Source organism: Pogona vitticeps, chromosome 13 (genome assembly GCF_051106095.1).
Source record: "Pogona vitticeps strain Pit_001003342236 chromosome 13, PviZW2.1, whole genome shotgun sequence".
NCBI lineage: Eukaryota > Metazoa > Chordata > Lepidosauria > Squamata > Agamidae > Pogona > Pogona vitticeps.
Window position 1 is genome coordinate 1,427,324 of NC_135795.1, and position 16,082 is coordinate 1,443,405.

At 51.6% G+C, this 16,082-nt stretch overlaps 2 protein-coding genes across 2 annotated transcripts in view; one reads left to right on the forward strand and one right to left on the reverse strand.

Moving 5' to 3' along the window:
* Window positions 1-8,355, reverse strand: RPUSD1 (RNA pseudouridine synthase domain containing 1). Its single transcript, XM_020814031.3, has 6 exons — window positions 8,193-8,355; window positions 6,379-6,571; window positions 5,690-5,813; window positions 2,767-2,869; window positions 2,414-2,515; window positions 1-1,590 (listed from the first exon to the last, which is right to left on the reverse strand). Exons 2-6 carry the CDS (start codon window positions 6,558-6,560, stop codon window positions 1,190-1,192), a joined length of 912 nt encoding a protein of 303 aa, XP_020669690.3. The 5' UTR covers window positions 6,561-6,571; window positions 8,193-8,355; the 3' UTR covers window positions 1-1,189.
* Window positions 8,315-16,082, forward strand: part of CHTF18 (chromosome transmission fidelity factor 18) — a 21,124-nt gene continuing 13,356 nt past the window's right edge. Inside the window, exons 1-13 of the mRNA XM_072982930.2 lie at window positions 8,315-8,447; window positions 8,592-8,720; window positions 9,253-9,528; window positions 10,267-10,414; window positions 11,384-11,576; window positions 11,722-11,811; window positions 12,423-12,475; window positions 12,933-13,083; window positions 13,274-13,489; window positions 14,136-14,233; window positions 14,620-14,743; window positions 15,095-15,231; window positions 15,471-15,564. Coding sequence (XP_072839031.2) covers window positions 8,621-8,720; window positions 9,253-9,528; window positions 10,267-10,414; window positions 11,384-11,576; window positions 11,722-11,811; window positions 12,423-12,475; window positions 12,933-13,083; window positions 13,274-13,489; window positions 14,136-14,233; window positions 14,620-14,743; window positions 15,095-15,231; window positions 15,471-15,564 — 1,680 coding nt within the window. The 5' untranslated portion in view covers window positions 8,315-8,447; window positions 8,592-8,620. The remainder of the gene's footprint in view (window positions 8,448-8,591; window positions 8,721-9,252; window positions 9,529-10,266; window positions 10,415-11,383; window positions 11,577-11,721; window positions 11,812-12,422; window positions 12,476-12,932; window positions 13,084-13,273; window positions 13,490-14,135; window positions 14,234-14,619; window positions 14,744-15,094; window positions 15,232-15,470; window positions 15,565-16,082) is intronic.

The following is a 16,082-nucleotide window of genomic DNA, read 5'->3' on the forward strand; positions in this document are numbered from 1 at the left end:
TCTCACCTGCCGTTCCAGGGCCCCTTCCCCTTTTTAAGGCACATTTCCATTCCCTTTCCTAACCACGATAACAAGATTACGTCCCGTAGGGAAAATGGAAATAGGAGCCAAAACTCATTTCCACGTCAGAATTGTACACCTTGCGATGGTCAGTCGTGTGGGTCTAAAGAGCCAGGATCTAAAGAACACGAAGGGAATTCCGTGGAGAAAGAAGAGGGTGTCCATTTCGAACAGAAGTTTTGACCTGCAGTCCTCCAGAGGCTTCTGTAGACTCCAACTCCCATCACCTACAACTTTTGGCCACACTAGCTGGGTTGATGGGCATTGGAGTTCAACCACTTCTGAACCGCCATGAAATTACACCTGAAATTAAAATCGTACACATAGGACTAGGTCTCTTTTAAAAAAGCAAAACAATTTTCAGAGCAGATAACACTGTAGAAAAACATTACTCTTTTGGCAAAGATTGGCAGCCGCGGCTGTTGTGGGTCTGATCCAAAGCTGGGCTCCTTCCCCTCTCCAACGTGGAAAAATGCCGAGGCTTGTTTAAAACAGAGAGGCGAGTGCTTTCAGAAGGCAAGCGAGGGCGAAAAAAGCTAGCCAAAGTCTCTAGAAACAGAAAGAGATCTTCCTGACTTCATAGGTTCAGGATTTCTCTTCCTTTGTTGACCAAGGGGTAGATCAGTAATCTTGGGCTGATCTGTTGTCCGTAAGAGGCCTTCATACCTTCCAAACCAGAATATGCACCTAGGGCGAATCTGCCACGGCCAAGGACAGGTGCTGCAGCCGTTCCCCTCCGTACGTGATCTTCTTCATGGATTCTCCCAGCCTCCATGGGGGGACTGAGATCTCATGGGCCAGACAAAATCCTCAGACACCCATCCAACAGGCAGGAAACTTCAAGGCAGAAAAGCCGGCCGGCCGCCTCGGGTGCAAGACCTTTTCTTCCCCCACACCCGACGACTAAAATGTGCCAGGCATGAAGGCAGGGGTCAAAGAAAAGCCCATCGGCCATACAGTCAGATCCTTGTCCAGCACGGTGACCTTCTCAAGGAGATTTTGAAGGAGTGGTGGAAGCAAAGACAAGACAGGTGTGTTGACACAAGATCCGGAGGGGCTCGGTGCTCAGTTCAGGATTCGTGGGGAACCACAGTGGTTTGCTTACAGTTTCCAAGAAAGCCACTGCGGCTCATTCTAGGCTCCATTCGGCCAGCCACTCCTCGCACTTGCCCTGTGACTCTTTGGCCTCCGGGCTCTTGGCCCGCGGGGGCGTCTCAAGATCTGGGCTACCTGCCCCGTCCTCGGCCGGCCGGCCTTCCTCTTCCGCCTGGACGCTCTCGTCTTTCAGCTCTTGGATCAGCTCATCCAGCTGGCGCACGGCTTCCTGAGGGGACCAGTTGCTGTCCAAGGTGGGGACGAAGGGATCCGGCGCGCTCACCTCGATTAACTCCTTGGTGGTTGGGATGCGCAAGTAATAAGCGTGGAGCATCATCCGGTAAGGACCGCCGTCCTTCTTAAAGCTGTAGGTAAAGTCACCTACGATGGGGTGACCGATGGCACTGCAGTGGACTCGGAGCTGGTGGGTTCGTCCTGAGGAGGGGAAAGGAAGCACAGAACAATCTAGTTTCTACTTAATTCTGGAGAGAGAGAGGCTAATACAGCTGGTTTAGATGCACTGTTACACACCAAGGATAATGAAATTATTAGAAATGAGATTTTCAGATTTATTTATTTTTTGGGAACCACAGACCCCATCCTTCTCCATTCCAGGAGTCCCACCCGATGTACGGACACCTAAATATGTGTACAGGCCTAAACTGGAAGGCCTTTGAGGGCCCTGCTAGGCCTAGCTCTGCCCAAGCTTCCTGCTCAGAGGGAAAGCTCCCAGCTTGCACTGGGGCAGGAACAGGAAGCTTGGGTGGAGCTAGGCCTAGCTGCCTTCTAGTTAAGGCCTTCCTCCTCCCAGATGAGCCACATTTGGGTGTCTCTCTCTGTCAGGATGGAGAATTATGAGATGTGTAGCCCATGAAATCCAGAAATCCCATCCCAAGAAAAAAAGCGCCATACTAAGAAACAATAGACAAAATTGTTTCCTCTATCCAGGGTGTTTCTTTTTTTTTTCAGATTAAGGATTATAAATATTGAATATGTCTTTTTCAAACACACAGGCCTTCCCTCAACTTCCAATAAATCCTTCTCCCTCTCTCCCTCTCCCTCTCTCTCCTGCTAGCTCACAACCCAGCCCTTTGGAAACATGAACTGATGAAGTTGCCCTTCCTTCTGCCTTCAGAAGGAAGCTGGCTTGGTCGACATCCTTGCAACCCACAGATATTTTGCACTGCCCAGGAAAGTTTCAACCGTACCTAATTCAATGCCAGAGGAGGCAGATTATTATTTATTTATTTTTTTTTACCCGTGAGTGGCTGCAGCAGCACCTTCGTCACCGGGTCGCCAGAATACAGCCCACGTTCAAGTACGGTCAGCTCCGACTGGCAAGGTTTCGGATTTTCACAACCTGTTTAAAAGGAGAAATCAATATGGTGAAGAAAAAGGAGCCCAACAATACAGGGATCCTCTTGGTATTCAGGCCAGGTTTGCATAATATGCTGCCGCCAATTGCAGTTAACTGATGAGCTGTCAACAGAGACAGGGATTTCAGATTTTCTGGACTATGCACCATCGGCATGTCAGTTTTTTTAACTCCTGTGGATTTTGTTCAGTGAAAGCAATGGAAACTCCCTCCTTTAACCAAAAGTCGCACCCTACCTTCGGTCCCTTCAATACACATCATGTGAGTCAAGCCCTCCGTCATGTTCTTCCCGACGGCGTAACGGATTGTCATCTTCCCCTCCTGTACGTGCCCCCTCACCTGCCAAGAAAGAGCATATATCGTGTAGTGCTGCCCTGCCAAAAAACATCACTCAGACTCAGTGTACCCAGCTGCAAAACAGGAATACAGCAGGACCGTGGTATCCACAGGGGGTTGGTTCCCACAAATGCCAAAACGCAGAAGTATTGAACACTTTACATTGAACTGTCTCTTGTGGCTGCTTCTGATAAATATATCCTGGTAATGCAGAGAAATACGCATTTCTGGGGATCTTTATTTAGTATTCTCAGACAGTGGATAAGTGAATCAGCATGATACTGATTCCGCAGATAGGGGGGTCCTGCTATAATCAATAGTGCATGGGTACCCTCTGGCTGCAGAACTTCCGTGTACCTGCACCACCTGGCGGGAACTATGACAAATTCCAAAATATTCGGAGAATGGGCACCACACCAATTGAATGAGACTAGGGGGAAAAATTACTTTTGCTTCTTTCTGAAAAAAAAAAACTATAAAGGACACACACATCTGTGAAACGACCTCTCTGGTTTACTTTCAACTGCGCAGGCCGATTCCCTTCTTTAGAGTTTTACTGTGTCTCCCAATTTCATGTTTTACGTTAGCGCAACACCCAAAAACAATGGTGGTCATTTGGCGTTGCCAAGGCAAGCCAACGCAAAGCTCGGACCTGAGGTTCAAAGGGAACTAGGCAGGGCAAAACCTACTCCGAGCTGCATCAGGATCCACCCCAAACCCCCAAACTAAACTCCAGGTCAACTCGGGGGGGGGGCAACGCGCAGCCTTAGATGTCGACACCTCTTAGCTTTCCTCTCTTTTGACACGTCTTCTTTCAGCCACGTTCTCGACGTGTGTCACGCATTTCTTCAAAGATTCAGCCGCTCCGCAGTTCAATTATTTTTATATTTCCGGCCGCTGATTGGCATGGTTTCCTCGTGAGCAGAACCCCGTTAATCACTGTCCCCTTTGCAGAAGCCGGGAGAGACATAATCGGCTTTCTGTTTAGCCCCAGGGAGGATTTTGGCCACAGCTGGTCCGACTGGCGCCCCCAGACCGACTCAGGACCTCTCGGCCGCCCTTTTGTCTCCTTGTGCTCAGCAAAACCACTTAAATAAAACCACGAGAGACTGAGAAGAGGGGCCCTCTTAATTCCTTGCATGCGGAATTTCAACCCCAGGGCACCGATCAGTCGATGGAAGACAGAAGGTCAGAGGTGTCCTTCGGATCAGAACCTGAAAATAACGTCTCTAAGTCATCCATTCCCAACACGCACAACGTTTGAAAAGTAGTTTGTTCCAAGGATGAAAAAGTAATTCACTAGGCAAAATTTTCCTTTTCTTTAACTGTGACTTTATGCTTTAAACCCTGGATTTAAAAGGACGGTATGGCACTTCCACTGCAAAGATCCACTGAGAATAACTTCCAGAATTAACGAAGAAACTTTACTTTCTGTTTACTTGCTGCATTCTTTCTGGAGTAGAACTCTGTTCCCACCCACCTTGTCATCCCCCCCCCCACCCAAATAACTAGTTAAAAATATCTCGTTCTACTGCATTCCTTCTGGATCATCCAAAAGGACTGAATGGACTCATTTCCTCCGGGGGGGGGGGGGGAACCCAAACACAGAGATAAGAGAGGCCTAGGTGAGGAATGGGGGGCTCAAGTTACAGGACCCATTGCCAAGTCGGATTCGTGTTTTTTTCCCCCCAATGACACAGACTCAACCAGGACCCCACCCAACCACTCCTTCCCTTTTTCTGCAGGGAAAAAAAAGCTTTATTAAAAACATTTTAATAGAGACCCAGATTTGGGGCTTGGGACTCAGTACCAAAGACTTAGACTCGGAATTCGAACCCGGAACCTTGCTAACATCTGTCTTATGTGTGCCAACAGTAGGTATTGAGGCTCAGGGTCCCCAATGAGGGTAATACGTCTTTGAGGAGGAGGATGCTAAAAAGGCGCATTTTCAAAAAAACGATCTGTGCTCCTTTTCTCTTTCCAGTTAAAGGATGCCGCGCTGGCTTCACACACACACACACACGCACCCATAGTGACTCGTGGCAAAACTCCTCTCCTTTTTCTCTCCATCTGCCTTGTTTTCCTCCTTAATACTTTTTAAACCCAGCCCTTCTGACCGAGGGAGATGTTAAGCCAGGGAGGGTTAAACCCGGCTTCCACCGGGCCAATGGCTGGGTTATCGTGCGTGGCAGTGGGGCAGTCGGAAGCGACGAGGATAAACGCTGACCCTCGAACAGCATCTGCTTCCCTCCCCATAAGGGCTTTGGGGTTCATCTCGGGACGCGGCTGCTGCTCCGGCCAGAAACGGGTCATCAAAGTGGCAGCAAGAAGCTGGAGGTCGGTTGGTGATGCTCATGCAGAAGGCTGCCAGTCCTGTCCCTCAGCCTCTCCGGGGAATTCTGCTTGAAATCCTGGAAAGGCCACGCTGCCGGGCGCAAGCAGCAATGTTGGGATCCCGAGGACCGGTCGCCTGCTTCCCCATCCAGCTGCTTTCTGTGTTCCGGTGTAGCTTCCCAAAATTATTTTAGAGATGTGCCTTTCTGGTTTCGGGGAGCAGCAGTCTCTTAACTCTCCTTTACGGGAAACTCGCTTGCAGGCCTGACGGGTGCATAAATTGCGCTCGCCTGGAAAGAAGGCCCAGCGAGTGAGCTTCCTGCCCTGGATGGACCTCACTTCCTGTTTCAAAAAAGGAAGCTGCCTCCGGTTTGGGGGTGGGCTACCGGGATGCTTTAAAAGGTAGCAATGCACTGCTGAGACGGACACTGTTTTGTTAATTTGAGAAATTGATATTTCAAAATTAAATAAACAAATGTGATCACTTACGAGGGCGAGGTACGCTTTGGTGACCCTCCGCTCCTTGAAGCATTTGTACGCACTGCCAGCCGCTGCCTTGTTGAGCGCGACGCAAAGGGCCCCACTGGTGGAGAAATCCAGCTGGTGGCAAAAACTTGGGAAAATAATAATATGATGATGGCGACAGCGATGACACCTTTGTCACAAATACAGCCCCTCAACCCTGGAGGCCAGAATTGCTCCATAAAACTATGGACTTGGCGGGGGGGGGGGGACAAAAATCCCACCCGGCTGACCTCTTGTTTCTGTGCTTTAAAATATTGCTCTACCACACTTTATAAAACAGATGTCACAGTAGCTGAAACAATAAAGTAATTGCAACTACCACCCCACAGACACAAAGATAGAGATGGAGAAAGAGAGAACGGGGAAGAAGTGGCAAACCCCACAGACACAATTTACACCGACAGAGGCACTCACAAACGTCAAATCGATTTGCCACCCACGTAAATATAAAAAACCCTTCGGGAGAAGAGTACAATGCCTTCTTTCCAATCAAATTAACACGATTCCGTCAAAACTATCCGCACTTTAAAAAAAAAAACACCAGCCAATTCAAAGCATGCTCAACCTAATTCAAATACAGTGTGTGTCTGTGTCCTCCCCCCATGTAACCACACTTGAAGGCGAGGGAGAGCGGGAGAGGTCTTTTTGCTCACCGAAAGCCATAGTATGTGTCCGGGTCCGCCAGCTCAGGAAAGTGGTACTTCAGCTGGCTCTGCAGGGTGAGTTTCTCGTACCACATCTTGCTGTCGATGCGCACGTCCCAGTGTTTGTTGACCACAATGAAGTTGGGGCTTTGGTACAAAATGGAAAGGTTGTCCAGGCTGACGGGCTCCATCGTGGCCGGCCCTTGAGAGAAAGAGAGAGGGAAAAAAAGACTCCACTAAAATAAAGTTTTCACAGCCGGGGGTGCACATTTTTTGTGTACAAACTTATTTTCAAAAGCACAATATTGTGAGCATCTCACCTCCAAGGTCTACCTCCTACCTCCACTATTATTGACTTGATAAATATCAAAACACTATTATTTATCGCTAACAGAAAAACAAGCCTTCGGAGCTGTGTGCCTTTCTCCGTTAAATCCGCCTCTCAGCTCCCCTTTCAAAAACATAGAAATCTGCAAGACATCATAGGATGAAGCACTACGGCCAATTTACTCTTGCGTAAAAGAAATCTCACGAAGGCTTGGAAGCCAATGGTTATTCACTCTGCAAGTTGGAAGCACACCTTATTTCTGCGCGGCTTTCCAGCATGTTCCAACATCACGTTTACCTCGCAGAGGACATGTGAACGTATACCTTGAGGGCCAGTGTGGACGGTGTGTCAGACTGGGATGCAGGGGACCCGAGTTCGAATTCCCACCCAACCACAGAAACTCACTGGGAGTGTGGGGAAACATCTTGAACATCTCATATATCTCAAAAACCCTCTTAGGGTTACCATCAAGAAGGCAGGTCTCGTGCGTTTTCCTTCTGCCTCTCTGTGTGCATGTACTGTTTATATCGCACGCATAACTACGGTTGACTGCTTTCAAGTTTTCATCTGTGTATCCGTTTACAAATCCTTGCAAACAGGTGAATCAACCACTTGCAGTTTCCTAGCAGGCTGCAAGCTTCCAACTATTCTTTTCGTCAACCTTACCTCCCCCCCCAAAGACTCCAGTTTTAACCACCCTTCGGAAGAGAGACCTCAGAACAAAAAGGGCAGGAAAGATGTGCTTAAGGGCTTCGGGGTGGGGGGGTGAGTGCTGAAGTCTGGAAATGGGGGTGTTCTTTATTTTTTAAAAAACACACACCATAGAAGTGAAAAATGCAGGCTGGTGGAGCGATCTGCATCCACAAAGGAGCAGTGGGGTCTTTTGTAAAGTTAACGGCTCTCAATGGCTGCTCCAAACACTCTGAAATGCAACAGGGATAGCTGGCGACCCTCTTTGGAGAGTTCGCTTTCTCTCCCAGCTAAAGGGAGGATTGCAGCTGAATTCAGCAGGAACAGAGAGAAACCTGGGGGGGGGTGATGATGGATGCTACCAGGGAACCCTGTCAATCAGGGCTTTGATCCTGCCACCCCTGTTTCCACGACAACACAATCAGCGTAATAAGACGATGGGGAGAACAGACGGAGCATCTGAGCGACCCTCTCCAAGTTAGCTGGAAAAAAATTCTTTATTTTATTTTATTTTATTTAAAATATTGTTACTCCGCCTCTCTCCTTAATAAGGACTCCAGGCGGCTTGCATTCTGGAAAGGAGACCTTGCAAAGTGAAAACAACCAGCATGCAAGGAGTACAAAAATTGCAACGCCCACGCCCGCCTTCCTGGATGCGCGCAGGCGGGCACGCGTACACGTGTCCATGCATGCATTCATGCATGCACGCATGCATTCATGCATGCACACACCTCTCCTCTTGCACACACACATGCAAGCCCCCCAGAAACACCCCCCCCTTTTTGCAAGGAACGGCGCCACCGACCTGCTGCGCCAGGCGCGCCCCCGCGCCAGCCTTTCCTCCTCCCGGGCCCGAGCGCGTGTCGGGGGCGAGCATCCGGCCAGCCAGCCAGCCAGCCAGCCAATTTCCTCCGGGAGCGCGCACGAGACCTTCACCCGGAACTGGATTTCCCGCCCGCGCGCGCCTCTTTTTGCAAAGCAAGGCGGCGAGCGAGCAAGCAAGCAGGAGCGCGCACCGGGGTTGGCTTTGCAAAAGTTTCCGCCGCTGCTGCAAAACAAGGTGGAGAAGAAGGGAAAAAAAAAAAGGCTGGGCGTTTGCAAAGGAGGCCGGCCTCGTAGAGCTGCTTCCTCTGGGGTTTTTTTTATTATTGCTATTATTGTTATTATAATTCCCCCCCCCCGCGCGCGATCGCGCTCTTTCCAGGTCGTCCTACCTCGCCGGGGTGGCCGCGGATGGAAGAAGAAGGAGGAGACCCCCCCGAGCTGCGCGGGGTGGAAGATGACTTCGAGGTCCAGTTTGCGGAGGAGCTGGAGGCTCTGGCCAAGCTGGAAGGTGGGGGGCATCATCTTTGGGGAGCCTGAGAGAGAGGGTTGCTCACAGGTCTGCCCGTTTTTTTGCTCGCAGGATCGATCCTGCGCCTCCCGATCCATTGCAAATGGCAGAAAAGCTGGTGTTGGGGGTTGGATCCAGACCTTGGTGGGACGTTTCCTTGCAGCCCTTTTTTTTTCTGGGAAGGATTTGAGCCCAAGTTGGCAAGCAGGGCTGTGCAGGATTTGAACCCACGCCTTCGGATCCAAACCCGGTACCCACCTAACTGGGGTTTTACCCGGTCAAGACTGGTGCAAAACAGCTGGATTTCTGGGCAGCTTAGAAAAGTAGCCCCCCCCCCGAGGGGGGGGAATCACAAGACCCAGAATTCCCCACCCGGTATGGGGTGGCTGGGGTAACTGAGGGATGCTGAGCCACATGGGAGTTGTAGTCCCCCAGCACGGCCTCAGATCCGGCCCTCCCTGGTGGTGCACGAGGGCGGTCGTGGTGGGAAGGGTTGGGGTTCAGTTTTCCTCCATGCCTCATTTTCTTGCAGAGGGAGTGACTTGGGCGGCGCCGACCCGAAGGGGGTCCGGGTTCAGGAGGCGCAAGCGGACCTTCGGAGAGGCCCTCAGTGCCGGGGATTTGGCGGAGGACGCCGGCGGCGTAGATGACAGACCGGGAGTCCAAAAGGGTTCCCAGGACGGGACCCTCTCAGAGGACGTCCCTGGGCGGTTTCGTGAGGAGCCGCGACGCCTTTCGTCCATCCCGAGGGTTGCAGAAGATCTTCCACCTCCACGGAGCCCGAGTTCGGATCCTGCCTTTGTTCACAGTAAGCTTACACACACACACACACACGCGCGCGCGCGCGCGGGCAGACCGGTCCCTTCCCCTCCTGTCTTCTTTAAAGATGGCAGCTGAGCTCAGGTCAAAAGGGGTCCCAAAGGGGGCTGGTGGGTGGGGGTCATATTCCCCACCACCCAGAGGGTCCCATGGGGCTTGACCCATCACAATGTCCAGAGTCAGTGGGAGGCCTTGGGCTGGTCCCTTTCCCCTTGAGTCTGCCATGTGGAGGTATGTAGGTATGTATGTATGTATGTATTTATTTATTTATTTAATTTATATCCCGCCCATCTGATACATCAGTATCACTCTGAGCGGCTAACAACATATATACAATTACAGTAATATAAAACTAAAATAGCCCCACGGACCCGCCTGACACCATTTCTATAGCATCACACAGCTGCTGAGTTGGACTAGGGTCACCAAGAGGTCATCTAGACCGACCCCCTGCCGTACCAAGGCAGCCACCGCTAGAGCATCCCCGAGAAATCCCGTTTGCCACTAGAATGGATTCCCGTATAAGAGGATGGCATTCCCTTGGTGGGGCGTTTTTAACCCAGAGATGGGAGGGTCATTCATCTGCCTTGCAACTCCTTGGATTTTTCAAAACGGCCATTTCCAGGTCCAGCCGGGGGGGGGGGAATGCACCCCCTTCAGGCTCCCAAAGCGACCCATGGCGATTTAAGAGCTGTCTCTTGTTCTTCCCCTCCCCGGTTTCTGACAGCCCCAAAACCCAAGCGGCGTCGGCGGCGTGAAGCTACCAAGAAGCTGGACTTTGGGGGGCAGAATGAGCCGGCTTTGGAAGACCCACGGCCGGATGGAATCACGTCCCCTCTTCCTCCAAACACCCGTTCTGTATCCGCAGAAGCATGGTGAGCTTTCGGGGTGGGAAAGGCAGAGATGTTGCTGCGTTCGCCTGGCTGTTGTCATCACGCCAGATGACAAAAAATCTCTGAGATGGTCTCGGTGCTTTCAAGATGCTTAGAAGGAGACGGTCTATCTAGCGGGAGCGGAAGGGAGGCGCAGGGCCACGGGGTGCGACCCGCTCCGTGGGGAGGCCGAGGCAAGGTTGCAGCGTGGCCAAGGTGCTCACCTGTGGGAAAAGAAGGGGTGGCGCGGCTTTTCCAGTTAGCCAGCACTCCGTGGATCTCAGTGGCCTTGAAAAAGTTTGCCATAGAAGGAAATTGAGGGGCTTGACCTGAATCATAGAGCTGGAATTGAGTGGAACCATAGAATCCTAGAATCATGGAGTTGGAGGGGTCCTCTGAGGCCATCTAGTCTGACCCCTGCCTCAAGGCAAGGATCCAAATCAAAGACAGACAGTTGTCCAATCTTCTCTTCTCCAGCGTTGGAGAACTCATCCCCTCTCGAGGTCATGGGTTCCCCTGTCGTACTGCTCTAACAGTTAGCAAGTTTTTCTTGAGATTCAACTGAAATTTGTTTTCCTGTCACTTGAGCCCATAGTTGCGTGCCCTGCACTCTAGGATGCTGCCCCTCCTCTGTAAGACTACCTTTTCCAGTATTTGAAAAGTGCTATCTTATCTCCATTGTCTCTTCTTTTCTCAAGGCTAAACACGCTCCAGTTGTTTGAATCTTTCCTCCTAAGGTTTTGGTTTCCCCTGTCGGCCTCCTCCGAATTTGCTCCAGTTCGTTGGCATCCTTCTTGAAGTGCGGTGTCCAGAACGGGAACCCAGGGCTCTTAGAAGAGGCCTAACTGGTGCCAGATAGAGAGGGACGAGGATCGATGCGTTGGTGGCCTCTGGGCAAGTTGGCTTGCGTTGCCACATCAAAGCAGGCTTTTCCAAAATCAAAAATCTTTTTTTTTCCCCTCTGCGGGGCAGGTCCTCAGGATTTGAGAACCCGGATCACACAGGACTGAGCGACGTGTTCCTGGTGCGTCAGACTCCCCCGGCGGAAAGGGAGGCGAAGAAGGTTCTGAAGCGGCCACCCATCCTGGAGGACTACATCAACGTGACCTCTACCACCGGCACACGCGTCTTCCTGGTCGTGAAGGAAGACGGGACATCGGCAGAGGCAAGCTCGGTGGGGCCGGAAGGGCGCACCCTTTGAATGCGCTCTGTACTGTCCCCCGCTTCAGCGGACCCTGTTCTCCGACTCATAAAGATGGGACACAAAGGCCTGGATCTTAGCGCGTTTCTCCCGTCTGGTTCCCCCCCAGGTTTCTGGCTCCACTGGGCGTAACTGGCAGAGGCCTCTGCATCTCCTGGGTGTTCCTTTCGCCTGCCTAAAGCACCAAGTGGCTGAAGAGGTATTCCATGAAGAATCTTAGAACAGCAGAGTGGGAAAGGGACCCCATGGGATCATCCAGTCCAGCCCGTTCAAGGAGGCACCAAAGGGGAATCGAACTCCCAACCTTTGGCTCCCTCTAAATCGCTGAGCTATCCAGTCGTTCTGTGTCCTCCACCATCCTCGTTTTATGTCCTTCTTGACTTTGTTGTCTACCTGTTTCCTTTCCCTGCTTCTTGCTTCTCGGAGAACCTTTTGGGGTTGGATCCTGGCCTTTGTTCCCGTCTTATTCCTGCATTGGCAAGGCTTTACCCCCCGACCTGCCGGCTTGGTGGCCCAGGAGAGGCCCCGAGAGGTTGATTCGGGAGAGGTCCTTGCCGGGGCGGGGGGGGGATTGCTTCAAGGTTAGGCGCCAGAGAACTTTGCTGGTCTCTGTGGAGGTCCGAACAGCCGAGGGGGCAGAAGGCTAGAGAACGCAGGGAGAGATGATGTGGTTTAGAAAAACCCGAGGGGGCTCCACCAGCGTGGGGCAATATTCCTGCTTGGGGTTCTGTCTATTGACCCAGGAGGTTGTGTATCCTTCCCTGGCGTGTGTGTGTTGGTGTTTGGCTTTATCTTCTCTCGGTTTTCCAGCGCCGGAGACAGATCCTCGACTCTTCCCAGCGACTGACGGAGGTCCTGAACAGGTGGGTCTCATCGGTCTATGGGATGCTTGGAAGCTACTCTCCTCCACCTAGCGATCAGCCTAAGCTTGCGTTTTTCTACGCGGATGGATGCTTTCTCTTGGGGATTTTGCTCAGCTGGTCATATCACTTTCCTCTGCTGGAACACATCCCCCCCCCCCAGATGTTCTGCTGCCCTCCGCTGCTCCTTTCCCCTACCTGGGGTTAGCAAACCAGGGGGGAAAGAGCCAAAGAAGACGTGGAAATGTCTTTCATTTACAGACGTCCTAGACAGATCAGCCTTATCCTCTGCCGAAGTTCAGTTGGGGTTCTTGGCAGGCATGGAGGGACACGGGTGGAGAGAGAGAGAGAGGTTGCAAAGCCGTGGGTCGCTCAATCAATATGTGTCCGAGATGGATCTTGCTTTCTTCTTTTTGAGCGGGTGGGGAGTGGGAACTTCACCTTCCTCCCTTTCTTGCAGTTGGCTGGACGAGGAGGACCTTCGAACGGCGCTGTCTATGGAGGAGGAGGAGGAAGGCAACGCCGAAGCCGAGGAGGACGCGTCGGCCCCACAGTCCCTCTGGGTTGACCGGTTCGCTCCCCGGTGCTATGTGGAATTGCTGAGCGATGATGTAATTTCATTTATTCATTTGAAATATTTTCTCTTACCCCACCTTTCTGCCCGAAAGGACCCTGAGGTGGCTTACGCCGTTAAAAAAGGCAATATTTAAAAGCTAAAAGCAGTAAGGAGATCCTTTAAAAAAAAAAAAAAAAAAAGGCTTTTCCCCACCCTGCCTGATTGTCCTCTCTTCTGCCTTTCAGTATACGAACCGTTGCCTCTTGAAGTGGCTCAAGTTATGGGATACAGTTGTGTTTGGGAAGGACAGGCCCTCCCAGAAAGTCAGACCCAACGCGGAGGCCCGCCCGCCTTTCAGGAACGCCAAAGAGCAACAGCCGAGCAAGTGGAAGACCAAAGCGCAAATGACGGAGGAAGCCCTAGAAGCCGAACTGGACCAGCACAACCGACCGAAACACAAGGTGCAGGGGAAAAGCCAAGCCATTCCAAGGGGCGGGGGGAAATGCTCGTTGCAGAAAGGAGAACAGAACAAAATAGCTTTTAATGGAACCGCCGGATTCTCCTTCCTGGGAAAATTTGAAAGCTGCTTTCCAGGCTAGACTTGACATCCTGTTTATTTATTTATTTCAAACATGTATCTAGGGTAGGATCTCCGTATCCACGGGATCCGTATTGGCTGATTCACTTATCCCGGGTTTGAAAATATTAAAACAAAAAATCCTAGAAATACATACTTCTAAAGGTGAAGTTACAAGAAATAGGCATTAGAGGAGGTCAGAGACCAAGCTAAGTATAGTGCTGGCTATTAAAATAGCATTCCCTATCATCCGCGTTTTTCAGCCTCCGTGAGGGGTGCTTGGAACTGATCTGCTGCTGATACAGGGCTCCTGCTGTCCTGTCCAACTTAGTGACCACTCTTGAGCCGTTGGCAACGAAAAGGAAAATTAACCCACCTAAAACAAGATCCCTTGACAACACTTAATAGAAACTGAACCAGAAATCAAACTTGGCTAAAACTTTTATGATGGTGGAACCAGGCAATGCCTAAACCTGATTAACTAGGTTTTGGCATTCCTATGAGACACATGCACACCCCTTTGTCTGCAGGTTGCGCTTCTGTGTGGCCCCCCTGGCCTGGGGAAGACCACCCTGGCTCACGTCATTGCAAGGCATGCTGGATATAACGTGGTGGAAATGAATGCCAGGTGAGCTTCCGCCTCCCACCCCTCCCACCCCCCTTGGTTCCGTTTCTCTTGCCCTCCTGGTGACGTCAGACCAGCCCCCAGAAGGCTAGGAGCACCTCTGCGCCACAGGGGACAAGGCGCAAAGGGGTTGGCGTGGGAAGAGGGAGGGAGGGAAACTAGGCCCATTTCTCTGATTGGTGTGGAAGAGCTTGGCAAAGTCAGTCCAGACCACCTTGGAGGGGTGGCGTAATGATTCGTTTCTGCAGCACCACTCTCTCTGGGTGTAAAACCTTCAGTTCTCCTACCAAGGGGAGGGGGGACAGCGCATTCAGGGGTCTAGGATCTCCCGCCCCCGAGCCCGCCCGCTCTCCACCACTTCCTTAACGGGGGAGAGACTTGTCTTTCAGCGACGACCGTAGCCCGGAGGTCTTCAAGACGCGGATCGAAGCGGCCACGCAGATGAAGTCCGTCCTGGGAGCCAGCGAGAAGCCCAACTGCTTGGTCATCGATGAGATTGATGGCGCCCCAACGGTAGGAGCCCCACAACGTTGGCCCCCGTAGTGTTTGGGCAGAATAGAGATTTCTTCCTGTATATATAATATTAACGTTTTTGGGGGGTGTCCCCTTAAAATTGCCAAATCTTATTGATTCCAATTTGAGGGAAAGAACTGCTTTTTTGAGACGAGGCAGAGTTGCAAAATGGGGTGGCCCCTGAGGGGAGAGGACGATGGTTTCTCCATCTTGCTCGTGAGGTGCGACCTGGTTAGGAGAGAAAAAGCCCGCCCTAGGCCAGATCCAGCACAGGACTCTTCTGAGGTTTTTCCTCCGTAGTAGTTTCACGCTGCGCTCATGGATCCCTATTCTGGTGTCCCTCTCCTTCAGGCGTCGATCAACGTGCTTTTGAGCATCATCAACCGCAAGGCTGCGGAGGCTGAACTGGAGGGGAACACAAGCCGGGCCAAGAGGAGGAAGGAAGGGGGCCTCCTCCTTCGACCCATCATCTGCATTTGCAATGACCAGTAAGAGGGTCCAGCCGGAGGTGTTTGGCGTTCCTTGTTTGGACGGTTGGGTTTTACTCCCAAGGCGTGACTTTCTCCCCCCCAAAAAAGGGCCTTCAAGTGGGTAGTGGCGTCTTGATAGGAAAGGAAGAGTCGGAGACTTTACTTCCGATCTCCAGCCCAAGAGGAATCTAAGCTTTGGTTAGGACTTGGAGCAACTTCCGTCTGGACTTCTCTGATGTGTTGTCGATGTTTTCTAGGTACGTCCCTGCATTGCGGCTCTTGAAACAACAGGCGTTCCTCCTCAGTTTCCCCACGACCGCTCAATCCAGGCTGGTCCAGAGGCTGCAGGAGGTAGGCACAGCCCCCCCAAACATGGATTCTTTTGCTCCCCGGTCGCTGTTTTTCTGAGGCTGTCCCACTTTGGAGAAGGCAGGGCTCTCTGGGAAAGGCTGTGGAAAAAGGGGAAGACGGCAGGAAAAGAGGAAGGCCAAAGACGAGGTGGATGGGCTCCCTCAAGGAAGCCACCAGCTTGAGTCTACGAGAGCTGAGCAGGACATGCTTTGGAGAGCGCTTAAAGCGTGGCCACAAGTTGCAAGCCACTTCCTGGCACAGAACAAGCAGGCCTTGACATTTTTATTTTTATTTTTTTGCTTCCTTGTTTGCCTTTATTTGGGCCCCTGGGAGGTTCACTTCCATTCCCCCCCCCCCCCATTTTTTAAGTGAGTACAAAGCTGATCCAGTTTAATTTTAGCCTGGGCACTTAATCGGGATTTTATCGCTGCCGTCTGTGTCTCACGCACACTGTGTCTCACACACACACACACTGTGATGTTGTCGCTTGGTTAGCAAGCTTCGTGATTTCCCCGCAA